The following is a 20,721-nucleotide window of genomic DNA, read 5'->3' as shown; positions in this document are numbered from 1 at the left end:
AGATTTTCTTCAATATCATAAAGTTATACCTTATTTTAGCTCTTTATTTACATCCCTGTTGGTTGGAATTAGTGGTAAATGTCTTTTAAGTAATTGGTGAAGTGGTTACTAAATTACATTAACACCTATAAAATATTCATCAATAATGTGAGATTCTTACAATTGTGCTGAACACAGTAAATTTAAGCTTTATGCAATGCCATCATTTTTTCATACCTAGCAAAACACAAAAGCTAGAATTTATTCCATAGTGGGCCTCACATGAAAGTATGTCATACCCTAACTTTTATGTTCACTAGATATTGAGTGTACACATTCATGGCCAAGGGCAAATTCAATGTAGACGTTCCTGCCTGAATCAGAACAAGATGGGTCTCTTCAGCTACCACTGCAAAGCCTAGTCTAAATCAAACCAGCAGTTGTCAAATGTTAGTGATGGTGTGATATTTCCAAAGTCCACGAACCCAGCGTAGAATAGTAAGTTTTATTCATCCAGTAATAGTAAATAAAAGTCACATACACTTGAAATTTATTTTGAAATTTTCTATAAGCCAATTCATATTTCACAAATGTCACCTTCAAAGTGTAGTTTGTCTGATTAATACTCACAAGGCCCCTTTGAAATGAAGAATTATATGAAAGTCATCCTTCCCCAGGAAAGAATAAAGGTAGAACGATTTAGAACATAAATGACATCTTACACAGAGGGTTGCTTTCCAAACCAGACTGCTATTCAATAGTTTCCTGATTCTGCAACCTGCTTTTCAGACCACAGAGCAATGAATGTTTTCCACACAGTCCAGTATAATAGCTATAATCTCAGCAGCAAGAGGAAACTTTGATATTAAGGAGTCGGCGGCGGCGGCGGCAGCCGTCCGTCTCGAGAGATGATGGTGTAGCTTCTTAAGAGTCTATCTGCACTGCCGAGAATGGTTGTGCAGTCTGACTCGGGAGTGACACGGTATCTGTCTCCTCCCGTGTTGAATCGACATCTTACGATGACGCTGGAGTGTCCTCTCCAGTGAAGCTGAAGCTACAGAACCTGGGCAGGGTAATATGGAGGGTCTGCTGTTGCCCATGCAGCAGACCCCCCCTCTCTTCGCAGCTGAAGGGTCCAAGGGAAAGACGGAGTCAATACAGCTTGGCTTCAGGTGCGCCGCAGGAGTTGCCGGTGTTGACTACAACGTCAAACCGCCTTAGGGACTCTGGCTCCGGATTTTCTGTCGGGGTTTACTCCCTTAGCCTTTCCCCTGAAGAGGTATGCTGCAAGGCAGCGGAGGTTTTTTGGAGTCAGAGTTTTCCTTCTCTGATGTGCCCTGACTGGAAGATCGAACCAGCGACACTTAGCTCGCAGGCCGACGCTCAATCCACTGAGCCAAACCAGCCAGGGGACTATTAAGGAGTAATCAGCTAGTTTTATATCAATTTGAAAGAACTGCTGACTAGTTAGGTGCCTTAAACAAGGGGGGAAAAGAAGTTGTAAAAAATCAAAGTGTTTGTGATCAATTTGATATTGAGCTTTAAGTTCCAAAGGAAAAGGGTTCCTAAAGCTTGTATTTCTTGGGAATAGTTAAAACTTTTGCTACAATAAGCCAATTTTAAATGTGAAAATTATCCAAGTTGTTAGAACTATTACAATTTATTTCCTTCAGAAACATTATTAAGAATTTCATCTAAAAAATTAGATTGTCAATTAGTTATGTATGGGAAAACTCTGACTCCAAAAAACCTCCGCTGCCTTGCGGCATACCTCTTCAGGGGAAAGGCTAAGGGAGTAAACCCTGACAGAAAATCCGGAGCCGGAGTCCCTAAGGCGGTTTGACGTTGTAGTCAACACCGGCAACTCCTGCGGCGCACTTGAAGCCAAGCTGTATTGACTCCGTCTTTCCCTTGGACCCTTCAGCTGCGAAGAGAGGGGGGGTCTGCTGCATGGGCAACAGCAGACCCTCCATATCACCCTGCCCAGGCTCTGTAGCTTCAGCTTCACTGGAGAGGACACTCCAGCGTCATCGCAAGATGTCGATTCAACACTGGAGGAGACAGATACCGTGTCACTCCCGAGTCGGACTGCACAGCCATTCTCGGCGGTGCAGATAGACTCTTAAGAAGCTACACCATCGTCTCTCGAGACGGACGGCTGCCGACGACAACGATGTATGGGAAAACCAAGCTGAGTTACTTTCTAAGGCATTTGTTACATATACCTCTTCTGGAATCCCTACCATTTGGGCAGCCCAGGCTCACCCCTTTGCAAGGGTTCTGACCACCATATTTTATTAGGAGAATGTTATTTAAATAATGAAAACAAGTGATAAGAAGAGAGTACAATTAACAACAAAATTTGTCAGTAGTACACATGTCACATTAATCAAAAGCCTCAAGTCTGGCACTTCTGAGAGACAAAGAATATAACATAATTGTCATTAATACACATTATATTCATTCACCAGCCAGTCTGAGAGGATTAAAACATCTCCATCTCTGCCACTTCAGTTGTCCACTGTTTTCCCAAAAGAAATCATTTTCCACGTCTCTTAGACTATGTGCAGATCTAGTATTTTCCATTCTGGTGTCTGCAAATTCTGTATTTGCTTCTCATCTTTCTTTTTCTGTCTTACTACTAACACATACACAAATGTCCAGTTTCCAGGACCCTAGATAAAATCCCATCTATTCTCTTCCACCCAACAAAGCCTGTTACACAACAAAATGACTAACTTTTAATTCATCTTTTTTTACTTTATTTTTTGCGAACTTTGTTACTGTAATTGTTAGGAATAGTTATCTGTGAAACACCTGTGATCTCAGCACGCCACCAGGTGGTGACTCAGAAGCCCAGAAACTCCCTTACAGTCAGGTCCTTTCTGCCTATCACACCTTCTCCAGTCCATTCAATGACCTGTGGTGCGCTGCTCCAGGACCTTCTCCTGGTCCCTGCCAGATATATGTATTTCACTCCAAGAGGATATGTCGCAAAGTATGTTCTATAGCCTACCAGTACCAGAATTACCTGTGGTATGTGTTAAAATGCTGGTTCATGAATCTCACTCCTGAGATCCTCAAGAAATCAAATATTACCATGTTATTGCAGGAGATATTTTACACATAATTTTGGGAATTGCTGAGAGGTAATGGAACAAGGCACACCAAACACAGCCAATGTTAGTAGAGAAAGCCCAGATGTATCTTCTCTGTTCATTGACCTCTTTCAAAACTCAAATTTGAGACTTCAAATGTGTCCTCATTGAACATTACTATCACCACCTCAATCCAATATTTATCTTGCTTTGCATGTAGTTTTCTTATTCTGGAGACTCTTTTATTTCTCTCCATGTTTCTTTCCTTTTAAGGTTTTTAACCTCATTAGTGGTAACTTGTATAATATAAATAAAAATTTTCAAAATATAGATATTACACAAATCAATGTAGTTTATGGAAAGGGTCATTTCAAATCAATAAAAGGATGCATTATTCACTTACTCCTGTTGGAATAGCTGAACAATTACTAGGAAAATTAACAATTTTGTAACACATCATCATGAAATATACCAAATAAGTTATAGAGAAATTACAGCTTTGGGTGCTAGACAAAAATATATATGATTTAAAAAACAAAAAATAAAATATATATGATTGAGGGTGATCATATGAAATGAGGTTTTTCTAAGCACAAAACCAAATGCTGAAAACACAAAAAGATAATTTTATATGACTTTAAACATATACATTGCAATAAAATACCATGAAATAAGTAAGCAATTTTCTACTGGTGTCCTGCAGCACACCGGTGTGCTGCAAGAGGCACTGACCTCTTGCCCCTTGGATTGTCAAAAATAAAATAAAATGACAAGAGCCATCACAAAAACAGCCATCCAGTGCAAATGAATCAAAATTATATTTATTTTTGTCAGATCTGCAAAAAATATAATAATATATTTTGGGGGTTCCACAGAATTTTAGTAATTAGTTTACGTGTGCCATCAAATGAAAAAGGTTAAAAAATCACTGACCTAAGTTATGGAAACAAAGCAATTAATGAAGAGGGAAAATATTGTAACATACATGAAAAATAAAAGAATATTTTGAAAAGGTTTAAAAGCACTAACAGATTAGTAAGTAAGAAAATGAATATCCCCACATGTGATGTAAGGGCAGATTATGACAGGTAACACATAAAAAAGAAAAAGTGGCTATTTGTTTAATAAAAACAAATTCAAATTGGTACAATGTGATCTAATTTGCTATATAGCACACTGGTGAAGATAAATGAGAATAAAGATACACCAGAGATGGCCAAGGTTTAAAGCTGCAGGTGTGTTCACATGGTGCTGATGAAAGTAGAAATTTTGCACAGCCTTTCTGGAGAAAAGTTGGGCAAACATCTTATGAACATTAAAAAGAGTGTTACCATTTAGACTACCAATCCTATTTCTAGAAATTTATCTTAAATAATTTAAGATATGCAAGGTTTTGTCTTCAAAGGTGTTCACATAATTTGCGTTATAAACTGTATAAAACTGAAAACAATACAAACATCCCCCCAAATAATACACTGGTCGAGTAAATTATGATACTTTTACATAAGTCATTTGCAATCATTAAAACTAATTTTTAATATGTATTTTGAAATGAAAATTAATCCATCATATTTTTTCAAGAAGAGAAAAAATATAAAATATAATGTTCTGCATTATCCAATTTTTAAATAAGAAAAATTGTACTTATAAAAACAATGTCTAGGAGGGCATATATAAAGAAAAAAAGTAGGTGAAGGGAATGGAGATATATGTTCTTAATTTTCTGGTTCTGTTTTTATATACTAATGTTTCTATAGCTAGTTCATATATCACTTGTATAAAATAACCATTGGGAAAATATTTAATAACCTCCCAACAATGATTCTGGTTTTTATATTTGTGGGTGTTTATTATATGAACTAAGTTTACTCCAGTGAAGGCATATGCAGTTAATTCTCAGTCACCCAGTGGACAGCCCAATGGCCCGAGTACATTCCCCAGACTAAAACTCCAGGTGCCCTTCTATCAAACTGCTGACATCTCACTGAACCAGGGGCCTGAGGATATACAGGAGGGAATGTGAGAGGCAGCCTCTATGTAAGAGCATGATATCTGGGTATGTTTCAGATTCTGTTTTAATGCCAGATACTTTCAAACCTTCTTCTTTTTTTATTTTTTAGATCATGTAACAGCTTAAAGTTTTTTCATCACACTTCATTTCATTTGATTTTAGAGATGGCATGATTTAAGGAAAGAAGCACAAGGTCATATCACAGAGCAACCATGCTGTATAAAGCTCACCTGAGTCTCAGTTTCAGCATCTATAAAACAATGATAAAGATAAGATTGTTATGAGGTTAAATTGGAAGCCATTTAAAATATTTAGATTAGTGTCAGACACATACTCCCTCAATAAGTGCTCGTTACTTTTTTATAATTTATTTGTTTGTTTATTTACTTATTTATTTTTAGAGAGAGGGGAAAGGAGAAAGAGAGGGAGAGAAACACCACTGTGTGGTTGCCTCTCACTCGCGCCCCCTACTGGGGACCTGACATGCAACCTAGTTATGTGCCCTGACTGGGAATCAAACCAGCGACACTTGGTTCGCAGGCTGACGCTCAATCCACGTTGTTATTTTATTAAGGATTTTTAATAGACAATCACAATAATCCAATGAGGTAAAAGAAGAAAGTGTTCTCCTATTAGAGATATGGATACAGGCCCAGAAAAATAGCTAAAATTACAAAACAAAAATGGAAGCTGGTGTCTTATGATTATAATACTGAAAACTGAATCCACTGTTTTCCAATACCGTTTTTAGAAACTAAACATGAAAAATCAAAGTATGTGAATGGGAAGAAACAAATACCAATTTCCAGATTTTTGTGTGTGCACTTAATTGGAAAATGTTATCAGACCAAGGATTTCTTCTAGCTTACAAAACAGACTTTATGATAATTTTTCTTATAATTGGGAAGGAATAAAAAAGAAAATACTGTTTGAAATTTGCGATGCATAAAATTAAGGGATGGCCAAGTATTGAATCAGTGGCAACATTTCAAGTAAAACAGAAAAGACTGCAGCATGACATTCCTGGCCAAGAAATTCAGAAGTTCAACCATATGGAAAGGCTATTAAGTCTCTTCCTCTTGCTGTCCTAAATCCTTAAAAACTAATACAGTCATTTAAGTTGAAGTTATTTTGCTTATGTCTACTATTTCTCCATTTCTCTTTCTTTTATCTAATTACTAGGGCCAATAAAAATAATTTGTGCAATTTAAGTGATATGTTATCTTACAAAAGGAAGTCAATTGTATTTATCACTGGCCTTATCATTGTTGACATTTGCAAAGGAAATTGTAGAATTGATATGTAACTGGTTACCTTTGAGTGGATGGATCCAGTGCTAATTGCTTCATGAAATTCATTAACCTATATGTTTTCATGTGTCTTTTCTCTTATAGAAAGCAGAGATTGCTATTGCCCCTCTGACAATCACTTTGGTCCGAGAGGAGGTCATTGACTTCTCTAAGCCCTTCATGAGTTTGGGCATATCTATCATGATCAAAAAGCCTCAGAAATCTAAACCAGGAGTGTTTTCCTTCTTGGATCCTCTGGCCTATGAGATTTGGATGTGCATAGTCTTTGCCTACATTGGTGTCAGCGTGGTCTTGTTCCTAGTTAGTAGGTTTAGTCCATATGAGTGGCACACAGAAGAGCCAGAGGATGGAAAAGAAGGACCCAGCGACCAACCTCCCAATGAGTTTGGCATCTTTAACAGCCTCTGGTTTTCCCTGGGTGCTTTTATGCAGCAAGGATGTGACATTTCACCCAGGTTAGTTTCAACAGTTCTTCACCAGTTCCCCAGTAATTCTAAGTGTTGTGTAGAACATCTCTCTATGTGTGCCCCCCAGCACTGCCCCAAAGGAAGAGCATTACTTGAAACAGAGAAAAAACCTGCAATTCTCAAATTAATCTAAGTATATTCATAGGCAAATTTTCCAACTTAGCATAAAATACAGATACATCCCAATGGAAAATTAACATATGCAACTCATCAGAACTCTCAAAAATTAGTAACATTTTCTTCATGGTTTGACAGATGTAAACTAAAATCTAAATTGTCAAAACAGGATTCATTTTCATTGTATCAGCTTTTCAAAATCAAATGTTTTTGTTATTGTTGCTGCTCTAAATTTTTAAAAATTAAATTTGAATTTTATTAATATTCCATGTAACTTGAGAGATTTCTGCCATGGCATGATTTAAAAGCTGAGTTAGCATAGTATTTGCCAGATAGATGTTGTTCTGCATAAGAGTACATAAGCTGAGCAGTAGGCAATGAGTCAGCAATGTAAATACTTTATTAGCTTTACAGACATGATTTTCACTACCTAGGGAGTCATAGCTTGATTTCTTTGGATGCCACTGAGACACTTTTGGCCAAAAATGCAGCCAATTCTCCTATTGCAGAAAAACATACCAATTTTGCCTGTAGACAAAGTAGCTGAAGATAGGAGAACTGAGAATTAAATCTAAATAGTGACTTTTATTAGTATTGTAAATATGTTTTGTTTTTTTTTAATGTATGCATTCTCATAAAGAGACAATTTAGCCACAGTAGAGTTTGTGTTCCTTAAAACCAAGGAAAACTGTAAATGTGCTTAAATTCCAACATAGAAATAAATCAATAACTCTCAATTAATGAATTGAAAAGAAATCAAAGCAAATTGAGTAATGGTTTTTCAAGCCAGAACTAAGGAAATACTAAGTTAAAACCAAGGTGCTGCTTACCTGATAATGGTTAAGAAGAGAGAATTTTAAAGCTAGAAATACCATGGAAAACAGGAAAGTTGTCCTTACATTTAAAGAAATGTTTAAATACAATTTGTCACAAGAATTTAAAAAGTTTGGATGGTCCTATGAGTGAGAGCAATGATGACTATAGCCTGAGTTTTTTATTCATTCCATTCTCACTTTTTCTCTGCACTCACACTTACCCACACATTCCTTATAGCCAGAGAAAGGGTCGAAAGAAAACTTGTTTTTTGAGATTTAGCATCAGTTTTAATGTCGTTGCTACACATTGACAAGGTGCACACTTTGGTCTCATGTTGGCAACAACAGAACATTTTTATAGCAGTATGTGAAGATTCTTTAGGACATAACTCATCCTTCACCTCCATAAGAAACGGGTTATCAACAAATCCTCAACTCCAATAACATTAAGAACAACCCTAGATCCTCTTCTGGTCCGGCCCCACCTTGACATATGTCCCACCTATCCTGGCAGGACTCTGAGTTAAGATAAAAACAGAAAGGCATCTACCAAATTGTATCAAATATAGGACCTCACCCACTCTTAAGATGTATTGCTATTTTATGTACCACCAAGAGAAAAGCAGTGCTTCCAGTTAAGCCATGATACTGTGTTTCACCTCAACTATAGGCTTTATTCTAATATCAGAGATGCTAAAATGTTAAGAGGGAAGGGTATCAATGAATTTAAGTAAGTATTCCTCTTCTGTACCTAAAGGAAAGGCATTGAGTTCCACATTTCTGCCAATTAAGGAATAAAAAGTAAAAGGTTTTTATATTTTCAGTGGCATTAATACATTAAATATAGCATAAACAACATCAACATACACAGAAATACCAGAATCATTCTTGATTAGAGTATCAAAAATAAAATAACATTGTAATTGCTATTTTTAAGTGTATGTGGTAAAATGATGGTATTTTTTTCTTTCTCTATGTTGGTTAGAGAGAGGAAAATGTGCATTATCTTATCCATGTTTAGATCCCTCTCAGGTCGAATTGTTGGAGGTGTTTGGTGGTTCTTTACGCTCATCATTATCTCATCTTATACTGCTAACCTTGCTGCTTTCCTGACCGTGGAGCGAATGGTCTCCCCCATAGAAAGTGCAGAAGACCTGGCCAAACAAACAGAAATTGCCTATGGAACATTGGATTCAGGGTCAACAAAAGAATTCTTCAGAGTAAGTTAAGGAAAAAGCTAACAATGAAATGTTCATAATTGTGAAATTCAGGCAATTTTGCCACAATTATATTAGGGGATCTACTCATTGTAGGTTTTGCAAACACAGTGGTAATTGCTATGTTTAATACTAATATATCTACATGGATTTTATGATCACTTTAATTTTCAAAAACTCTGATTTATTCACATTGCAAGAAGGACCCTCCCTTAGGAAGAGTAACAACAAAAAGGTAATTAAAATAACTTTATTGGACAACAGGGTGGGGATTGACTGTGGGAGAAGGGGTGGACTGAGGGGGGACAATGGGGGAAAAAGTGGGACAACTGTAATAGAAAAACAATAAATACATAAATAAAAACAACTGTATTATATAATCTATCCAACCAAGAGATTCCAGTGCTAATAATGCTGTGATACTGCATCTGGCAAGTTTGTATATTTATGTGTGCTTTGGGGCTAAGGGCATAAAAATAAAAGCAAAGTTGTTGTTTTTTTTAACACTACATTCAACTTCTTACATTTGAAACCCAAAACCTCAATTGCAGGCTATCCTCCCTATATGAGGTACTATATTATTCTATAATCTCTTCTGTAACAATGAATTTTAAAGTAATACATTTGTATTCTCACAAGGTAATGGTAGTAAAAAGTGTTAAGTTCTTGACACCTCTGTAAGACGTTGTGTAGAATTTTGTTTGTGCTAATTTCTCTACTTTGGCAGATAGAATTGTTCAAATTGAAATAACTGTACTTCACATATGAATATGATCCCTTTGGCTTGCCATTGGGATGGCAGGTATTTTGTTTTTGCTTTTATTTTTATAGTTGTTTGTTTCATTATGAGGATGAGTTTTTTATCAATGAACCTCTGTTACTCTGGTTCTACTTAAATCCAGAGATCCACATTTGGTAATGTCTGATCAGAGATCAGGGTTCATTTTGTAACTTCAGAACTGAAAAATTATAAAGAAGTCACAGTGACATTTTTACAAATATATCGTCGGCAGCCGTCCGTCTCGAGAGACGATGGTGTAGCTTCTTAAGAGTCTATCTGCACCGCCGAGAATGGCTGTGCAGTCCAACTCGGGAGTGACACGGTATCTGTCTCCTCCCGTGTTGAATCGACATCTTGCGATGACGCTGAAGCTACAGAGCCTGGGCAGGGTGATATGGAGGGTCTGCTGTTGCCCATGCAGCAGACCCCCCCTCTCTTCGCAGCTGAAGGGTCCAAGGGAAAGACGGAGTCAATACAGCTTGGGTTCAGGTGCGCCGCAGGAGTTGCCGGTGTTGACCACAACGTCAAACCGCCTTAGGGACTCCGGCTCCGGATTTTCTGTCGGGGTTTACTCCCTTAGCCTTTCCCTGAAGAGGTATGCCGCAAGGCAGCGGAGGTTTTTTGGAGTCAGAGTTTTCCTTCTCTGATGTGCCCTGACTGGAAGATCGAACCAGCGACACTTAGCTCGCAGGCATATAACTAGATAATAATGACATTATTTCACATATTTCCTAAGCTTTTGTGGAAAAATCATAGTCCTTTAAAGAAAGTATCATGCTTATTTATAAACAGTACTTGGGAGATTACACTTTCATTTTAAATGCATGTATTTATTTTTACTCATCTTAGGAATTAAATACAACAAAATGCTCTACTCCATAAGCAAGCCTCAACTTCTGTGTACTAAAATTTATATTTTTAAAAATGATTTGATTATAATATCCTTGTATATTACAGATGTTTACATAAATCTGAATCAAAACAAATCCCTCAAAAATTCAGTGCAATCCATCACTGTGCATTGTTTTTAAAAGGCACGAGACAATGAACAACGTCCTTGTCAGCAATGCGGAGTGTGGCTAGCAGAGATAACAAATATTTATAAGTTAATTACAAAGTATTTGTAGATTTTTCTAAAACTGAAAATAATAGTCATGACTATAAATTTTATTAACAATATTCTGTGAATAAACATAATTAAGCAAAATTGTTTAGCTTATTTAGTGCATCCCGGTCTATAAAGCCTAATAATGGAAACATATTGTTCTAACACATTTTAGCATAATCTCAGTACTGTGCTGGAAATCTGAAAGTTTATAGCTGCCTCCACCCAAAGTAGGTAGGTAATATTTAGTAACTTTGCCTAGAACCCATGATCTATATTCATCAAAACAGAATACAAGTTTGTTTATAACTTGCATTTTACTGAAAAGACAATGCCTGATATTCATGTAAATACACATATATTTGCAGATTCATCATTCTGTCTTGAAACCTATTCAAAAACATTGATTCCTTGAAAACATTTCAAAAATAACTCACTGTAAAGCTCTTTGGCATCAAACGCAATGAAAATATTTATTTCTAATTTTTATAAAGCTTTAAAAAACTGTTCAAGTTCTAAAACCTGGCGATATAGATAACAGAATATATTGATAAGAAATAGAAGAATAAGGATAATTGTTCCCTAGATTTACACAGCCTTTCATACAAGCTGTGTGCTCACCAGACCCGCCGACCTTTTTCTCCCACCCAACTTCACTTTTTAAATTGAAAGAGTTTTATAAGTATAGGTATTTATTGTTGCAGGACAGTCTGAACCCTAATGGGACAAGAAAATAATTTTCCCTTGCAGCACATATTAAGAATGTATAAATTTGAGCTCTGATAAAAATCTTATTCATTTTCTTCCCTGTGTTCTCCCTTTCCCATAGATGATGACCTGGTTTAAATAAACCATTTGTCTAACAGGTGGAGGAAACAGAATGTGAAGGGTATTTTTGTACTTGTCAAAATGTTTTCTCATAGGAACACAGTAATAGTACATCTATCAGCTCCACTCAAGTGCCTCAGGCAGTGACCTGTACTCCGCGATACAAAAAATGTCGAAGTTATAACCAACTGCACAAAGAATCAGGTCATGGGGGAAAATTCATCTGAATTCAACTGTTGCCTTGGTTCTGTTCCTTTATGAAACTTGATAGGATCATGTTCAGTGCATCCTAGTTAAGCATAAACAAAGAGCTATTAAAATAAGTCTGTACTTGTCACTTAATGGTAGTCTTGCTGTTTAAGTATTTCAATATTATTATACACCTTATTTGAACACACTGATTTTCATTTCAGTGTAAATTTTATCCTGTGCCTATTTATAAGTCATCAGTAAAATTATGAATGCATAAATGAGGTAGATTACTATCTCAGGGATTATAATATGTACTATCAAATGGTGAATGGATGAGCTCTTTCTCCATCTTGCTGCATAAGCTACAAAAACCAGGAAATAATTCACCTGATAATAACATAAATATTTATTATAATGAATGACATTCATACATATTTTCTACTAAAAGCAGAAATGGAAGAATACTTAACTCTGGGGAAATTAAAAAGACAACACATTTATAAAACTTGTTTTAAGTAATGAAATAATGCTTTGTGTCAGAACGTTTCCCATGCATTGAGTTTAACAATAAACATGAAACAAATAAATCTGAGATTAATTTTTTAATTTCAAAAAAATGATGACTTTTATATTAAGATTGATTATTACCTTGAGTATATTCACTCTCCAAACCTGATCTTTAAGTAAATAACACAGTTTTAGGGACTTAAAATTTTCATTTTCATTACATGTATAAGCTTGCTGGGTCTGCAGAAATATCCTTACTTTAGCCTGTCTTATCAAATTTATAAAGATCGCCCTCACTTCTTAGCAAACACCCTCTTGTAGTCACAGATAAAGTAAGGGGATATTATTTCCAGCCCTGTACTTTGCGATGTGAATGTGATCTTATCTAAGCCATCCCTTTAAACCAGAATTTCTAAATATTAACATAGTGACATCACGTAAATATTTTTCAAAAAAAAAATGCTTTCATCCTTCCTTTATTTTCCACTGTGAATCTGTAGTTTACCATTTCTATAATACCTAAGGCCTGTGAAGTTTAGCGTAACTACACTACGGATTCCTCTTCCAGATCTTGGGGTAATTAATTCAACTTCTTTTGAACTTAAGGTATATTTAATTCAATTTTTTTTAATGAAGCAATAATATTCCTCACATTACTATTATAGAAATAGACTTCTAAAAAATATCAGTGCCCTAATTATTTGCTTTAATGTTATGTTTCATTCTATAGTTAAATTGTCTTCATAATAACCAAGCTCTAAAAATACTTTTTTTTCCATTTTGCTGTATTAGTTTCATTCAGCTATTCCCTGTTCCTTTAATAATATACTGAACAGTAACTGGAAAATTGTCAAGTAAATAGCATGGTTTCAAAAATATTTTTAAAATATATTTCAATTAAAATAATACCCAGACAGATCTCATTTCCTTTGTTTTCAACATAGTATACAATGTGAAATATACAATATATGTATAACTCTGTATCTTTTTGGGTGAAACTCTCAAGTTATCAATATATTTTTTAAGTCATTATATGCCTAAAGGATGTATAGCAACATTTCTCTAAATTGAAAGGATTAAAATTGATATTTAAGGACAACCTGTATTAAGTGACCCAGAGAGTTTCAGAGAATGAAACTTGTTGTACAATGAAAGAATTAGTTCTCTGGAAGATAACGCGATTATTAAAGCTGGAATGAATGGGGCCTGGAAACACAGCCTCCTCAGTGGCTCCCATTCTGAATCCAGACACTCCTCTCTCCTGGAAGCACATAGAATCTTTGCAGCTGAACTGTAGTGGTGTCATGGAACTTCCTAATGGGAGAATTTCTATAGCCAGAGAGAGATAACCTGTCATTACCTAAACACTCACCCACCACGGTCTCTATAGCATGAAATATCTTTTCAAGTGTTAATAACATAAAACATTTCATAGGATGCTACAGGAAGTCTATATCCCATCTTGATATTTTTCATCATTTGATTATACATTAATATAAAATATCTTTTTTGAGGGGGACGGGGGTGTTCAAGTAAGCACATCTCTTACTGTGTGTGGCTAATTAGGTATGTTTATTGACTTAATTTCCCTCTTATGAAACCAAAATTATGAATACAACTTTTATTAGCTTCTTTCTTTGTCCACCTGAATGATTTGCTTTTGCCCTAAACCATGTATTCCTCAAATTGTTATTCAGGATACTTGGTTTTTGAAGATCTGGTTGTTGTTGAATTCTATATACTGGTTAAAAAAAGAAGAAGAGGACAAAGAAGAAGGTCAATGTAAATAAATGTACATCCTAATCAGGATTTGGCCTCACACATAGATTTAAGTCTGAATGAAGTCCTCATTACTTTTTATTTGGGTCCAGATGCAAAATCTCAGCATCTTGTTATTGAACAAATGCAACTGCACCAGATAAAAGTCTGTGTGCATGACATTGGAATATCAAACATCAATCAGGAGTCAGCCTTTTCTATCTTATCAGATGTATTCTTTGGGGACATTTGAGTTCATTTAAACATATTTTCATGTTTAAAATGTCGATGTGGTTAAAATAGTTCAAAATGAATGCAGATATCAGCAAATAGATCTGGGTAAAGTAAATAGTGATACTAATGTAGATAGAGCCTAAATGAACAAAAATAAACAAGATTTTTGACTAAAATCAGGGAATTAGAATGATTAACTCTCCAAAATATAAAGAAGAAAAACAGGAATGACTTCCCTTTAAAGTTTAATGTATGTTCTATTTGGAGATTTTGTTAGGAAAAATCTAAAAATATTTTGGCAGACCTAGAGTTTGATTCTTGTGTTATGGATATTTGGTTTGTAAACTACAGTGATCTCTTCTCTTGTGCTCAACTACTGACTGGCTATAGACTTCACTTTTTGTATACATCTTATTAGAATGGTTTTCATTAAAACTCTGAGACATGAAAAGAGATAAACAATACCACAAATCTTATTTGTTATAAATTAAGTACAGTATCAAAAGATATTTTACAAAGCTAAAATTAAATCTTACCTGGTCCTTTTCAAGTTTGCCATAAATGTGATACAAAACGTGATTTTAAATGTTCAAGTCTCTTTATGGCTTTCTGCATTTAAAAATTATAAGTTATTATTTAAGCAGTTAAGTAGGAGGATAATTATTATGACAAGAGGTAACAGCTTCTTCAAATATCACATTTAGATGTCATTTCAGTGATTTCTTTAAAGAGTTGTGGAGGGCTATTTTCTAATTGTAAAATAATGTTATTCGAGTTAGAGGGCAATGGAAAGGTAACAAAAGGTTTTATCCTTATCTTAATTCTATCAATAATAACACGTTGTTCCCTTCTTTTTTGTATTTAATTTTATTTTAATTTCCTCCAGAGATCAAAAATAGCAGTGTATGAAAAGATGTGGACCTACATGCGATCAGCAGAGCCATCAGTGTTCACTAGGACGACAGCTGAGGGAGTGGCTCGCGTCCGCAAGTCTAAGGGCAAATTTGCCTTTCTCCTGGAGTCCACTATGAATGAATACATTGAGCAGCGAAAACCATGTGACACGATGAAAGTGGGAGGAAATCTGGATTCAAAAGGCTATGGAGTAGCAACGCCCAAGGGTTCCTCATTAAGGTGGGTGGAATAGTATAACAATATAACATGTGTTGTTATAGTATTCCACCTTCCCTGATGTCCCTGAGAGAATTATTTTGTTTTGTTTGTGAACATGGTATGTTTGTTTATTTTGTTTTCCTCCATTTCATAGTTTTGGTCAACAATCAGGTATTTTTTTTTTCTATTTTAGAGTAATTAATCATAGCTGATGTATATTTTTTAAGGCCATATAAAAACCAAACTGGTTGAACACTAGCTGCTCCCAGTGGGCCTAAAAGATGAGTAGCATATGCTTCTATATCTCATTAACATTTCTGGCCACTAAAACCTACAATACCATTGTGTCAGTAATAATTCTATATTTTATCACTATTTTTTTAAATTATGCCTGCCTAGTAGTTTTTGAGTAAGAAGACATCAACCTCTTCCTAGCAAAGCCCTTTTTTCCATTTTAATGTTTCATTTATTATGGCATCATTGTATTTTAGATTATCCTGAGGTTGTACTGGTGCTAACTTTGTAAACGCATCTATTTATAAATGCAATCATGATCAGAGGGAAAACTGGGCTCTAATTTTATAGTGCTTACTCAAGTCATACTCTCACCTCTTGCAAAGGGAGTGTGGTATAAGTAAGATCTGTAAAATTAGACCCAACAGCAATCCAAAATTGTTCACACATATACCCCTAAAATGTGATTCTTGAGCAAAGCATTACATATGTGGATAATCCACATGCATTAAAAGTGAGACTTCCATTCTTACGGAAATGTAGGTAAATCTGCCCTTTTTCACCCTTTTGGCCCTGGACATAGAGAATTCACATGTTTATGTCCAGGAGGCAGAATTTCCTATTTTCCTTAAGCAATAAAGGCTCCTGTTGAATTACTGGGACTTGAGTAAAACCGGAGGCAAAGGCAATGACTTACACATTACTCTGGTCTCAGTGCTGCTTAGGAGAAATTCATACAAAGCACAGATACAGATTCAAGAAGAAATCAGAATCTTTTCTAAAGGACTTAACCAAGAACCTGGTCTTGAAAAATGATGTTTCTGGTAAGCCTTTGAAAAATTGAGGTAATGAGACCTGTATTGTTGCCCAGCAGGAATGAAAGCAATTTAAAAATTATATGATTGTTTTCATTGCTTTCATAAGGGAACTGCAATGTGTTTTGGATATATGTTGGGTGGAGGAGGGTTTGAGACAGATATAAGAAACAAATGCTATTGCTGGAAAGGTTGTACTAAATCTGTTGCTTTGTGTTTGCAAGCTATACTGTAATAATTAGTGAGGGGCTTTATAGTGTGTTCATAAGGGACAATTTTAAAAAGAGATAGAACAAAATTAGCCAATGATAACAAATTTGAGTGGGGACTTTGGCAATTCTGAAGTCAGGCTTATGTGACTATCCCTCCCAAATGAAACTGAAGAAACATGCAGGGAGAAAACCAAACTAATAAATTTATCCATGACAGAATTCTACCCAAAAAGATTTCAACATTCAGAAACAGAAATTGGCATCAGGATGTTTTGTTTTTGAGGCTATATTTTGTATGATACAATGTGAAAATATGTAAAGTCAATTAGGCCAACTAGCAAATGAATCTCTATTGAAACAGTGGTTATAAGAGCATCTTAGCATAAATAATTGAAAAGAAATAGGAGGGGAGAAAGCAATGGTGGTTGATATGTAGATCAGTGTTCAGACTATTGATTACATTCACTGGATGTCACTTTTACTCTTAATTAATTCTCTGTGGATGTAGCTTCTCTGTCGTCTGTCTTGTGTCTACTGATAAAGTCAAATTCCAAGGACTGAATTTGGCCCTCAGATACGGGTGCGCCTGGCTCGCATTGATGACAGGAATTCCCTCTTAAATGTGCCACTTTGTCAAATCCACACTACAAGGATTGTTTGGGGAAAAGCTGAAGGGCTTCATCTGTCTAGAACTGTATAATAATCAGCTATTGGCTTCCCCCTCTTTTCCTGTCCTTCCCTGGATCTTGTTAATGAGGCAATTGTTAAACTCAGCTTCCTGGATGGAGAGTGCTTTTATGCACTTTGTTTTATGCATGCCACAATTTCCTGAGCAAGCTGGCCCCTGCATGCCAAAACCACAGTCATTTTGACTATATTTGAGAACATTGGAAGGACACTGAAGGCTAACTGGCATTCACCTAAACTCCTCACTCCCCACCCCCATCCCAGCTAAGCAAGAAGCTCATTAAACTTAAATTCTCATTCTTATTTGACTATAATCTGTCTGTTACATTAGAGACAGACTAATATAGTGATGGACTAATAGGCATGTTCTGATGTAGAAGCAAATTCAAACCAATTGCACTCATCAGAGCAAGGTCCAGAAGGTATACATACTTGCTCCAAGGATGCCTTTGAAACATTTTTGCCTTACTTGTTCAGTAAAGACTGAATCTGTTTTCTTATAGGATCTATCTTTTTTCACCAGGTCTTTAGGTTAATAGCTAGGCATATAGTGAGTCTTGTTGTTTTATTGACATTATGTTTTTCTTTGACAAACTCTGCTGTTTTGATTCATTAGGCAACATGAGACTTTAAGAAAAGGAAAACAGTGATCTTTCCTTCTATGTAAGCTTAACCAGAGAAGGCAGACAAATGACTAACAATCTTCTGTTGATCAATAGTGTTTTAAACTTCTAGACCTTGCTGTTTGGTCAAAATGCTTCAGAGAATAGGAAGATTATAGTAATATAATCAGGGTTAAGTGCCAAGACTTGGGTTTTAATGTAGACGTTTAAAACAAATGCAATCAGGTCTAACACAGAGAATATTTCTGTGACTGGTTTAAAAATATTACAACACTGAAGGCTAGCACCCATCTTTACGTTAGAGAATGGTATTCCATGCTCTTTATTGTTCAAAGAGACTTTATTTTCAGAGACACTATTTCAGACTAGTGTGTCCTTGGCATATACGACGAAAATGATTGAGCTATCACTAACAGTTCTCACTGAAGGTTAGTACTATTCTCAGAAATTATTGTTTTATTGTACTTTGACATAGGTTATCCAATTTTTAGATGATAAAATGATACCAGGTGTATTGATATTGTTAAACTTAGCATCTATAGATTCTAATATTAAAAAAGTGAAGCTAATTATCAGTAAATGTACCACCAACTATAATATCGATGAATGAAAGAACTTCACTCATAGATTTTACTGTCATTTTTATTTGTTATTTATTTTTCAAGTTACCTTCTAAAGAAAACTTTCAGGTCTTGTGAGATTTTTAAAAAGGGTAGAATCTCTTCTTTCATATTATCTCTCAACTTTCTCCATCCCTTTCTATTTCTTCTGACTATTCTTTCCACATGCACATTCATAAAAATCTTTCTCTGGCTGAGATATGTTTAAAGGTTGTTTTAAATATGTATACTTTAGATGGGATTGCAATGGAATATAAAGTTTAGATGACAGAGGAAGTACATTTATTTTTACTTTACTCTCAACTTTACTATAGTATAAATATCTACCATACTATAGTATTTATTGCCCAGTAAAGTTGAATACTTTACTATCAAAATACTATCTTTACTATATCACCTATATTACATTAGCTACTATATTCTTAACTTTACTATGCAATAAATAAAACTGATAAAAGTTGTTTAAAGCAAAACAAAATTTAATTAATGCAGATTTACTGACTACTAAATAGTTGTTAGACAAGAACACTCCATTTAAAGATATTCATGGTATCTGGTATCTTTAAGTACCTCCAGGGAACAAAGCAGCAGATCATATCTGAAGACTTCTCCTGGAACTTTGTAAGGATTTTATACTCGACCCTAATAATTGAAGCTAGTTTATAAAAACTAGCCTCCTATAATTCCTATAAAAATTTTGCCTTCTCTAAAGACATTTGTGGGACTGGGTCTAAAATAAGACAAATGCTCTGCCATCCCCCCCCCAAAAAAAGGATGTTTAAAAGAAAACAGTTCCAAAAGAACTTGATCAGTAGCTGATCTAGAAAAAATGAAGGCCATGGGACTTGCTGATGCCCATTAGCAAGGGAGCAGGTACCCAAGGCAACAGGAGCTTACCCTCTGAAACAAGACACATCATGCTTAGTTTATAACAGGCATGTCAGAAACCCAAAGTAATACCCCAACAGGGGAAGGAAGTACTAAGGATGAGAATTAGAATAGCACATCTTTCACTAGCCTTCTTCTTTCAGTATTTAATACAGTCACTGTCCTCACAAGACACTTGGCCCAAGTCTAGATTGGTATCAGGGTAAATAGAGTTCTCTGTAGGAAATGAACTTTGGAGGATGTGTTAGGACAGATTTAGTAAATTTAATATTCAAATTTATGTATGAAAAATACATTGTCCCTAAGGAACCACTTTCCCATGTGAAATTTGTGAGACATATTTAGTCAGCAGTTCAGGTGTACATGGAAGGTTTAGAAAAAATGGGTTTCCTGGATGTTGTATGCGAGAATAAAGCTATATTTTATTTTTGGTGTTAGTAACAAGTCAACTATTAATACTTAATGTGGACACTAAACAAGATAAAACTGCATATTCCTCAAGATGAGTACTTAATATTACTGAGCATCATTTGGACTCAAAGTGAATAAACTTTTAACTTATTTTCTGGAAATGAATTGCAGGTGCTTTGTACACGATTTTTATTTTAACTATTATGGAGATATATTTTAGCTCATGAACATCCTTAATTTTTTGGTTCTGTATTAAAAGATGCTACAGATAACTTACTTTTTGTGATCCTGTATATCTTGAGATGTAGTCTATTGGACGCAGGATTAGAAATCACACACAACACAAAATCAATTGCACCTCTCAGCATACACGCACAAAAATACACACAATCTTCATGGTTGTGACATGCTTAAACATATACCCAGTTTTCTATTAGAAATGCTGGTGTTTATTGTAGATACCAAGTATTTTGCATTCACAAATGGAGATGTCACATGGTAAAGACGTCAGTGCTACATCTGTCCCAGGGGAAAGGAAGCCCTTCTAGAATCCAAGTACCTTATCCTTCCCTTTCTAATTGTTGGATACAATAGGAAGCATAAAATTTCCTGTGCACTTGAAATTCTAGATTTTTTATACCATTGAAATATGACTGAAATTAAAGTTCCCTGTGAAAGGGGGGGGGGAGTTGCATTTTT

General features: G+C 35.3%; 1 protein-coding gene across 1 annotated transcript in view; it reads left to right on the top strand.

Annotated features, from left to right (window-relative positions):
- LOC150018845 (glutamate receptor 4) overlaps positions 1–20,721 on the top strand; it is a 430,718-nt gene that overhangs the window by 377,718 nt on the left and 32,279 nt on the right. The window contains exons 12-14 of the mRNA XM_090265888.1: positions 6,483–6,853; positions 8,819–9,017; positions 15,306–15,553. Coding sequence (XP_090122014.1) covers positions 6,483–6,853; positions 8,819–9,017; positions 15,306–15,553 — 818 coding nt within the window. The remainder of the gene's footprint in view (positions 1–6,482; positions 6,854–8,818; positions 9,018–15,305; positions 15,554–20,721) is intronic.

This window comes from Furipterus horrens, unplaced genomic scaffold (genome assembly GCF_987537825.1).
Source record: "Furipterus horrens unplaced genomic scaffold, mFurHor1.1.pri manual_scaffold_2, whole genome shotgun sequence".
Taxonomy (NCBI): Eukaryota; Metazoa; Chordata; class Mammalia; order Chiroptera; family Furipteridae; genus Furipterus; species Furipterus horrens.
The sequence above is the reverse complement of the archived record's forward strand: the minus strand, read 5'-3'. Positions and strand labels throughout refer to the sequence as shown.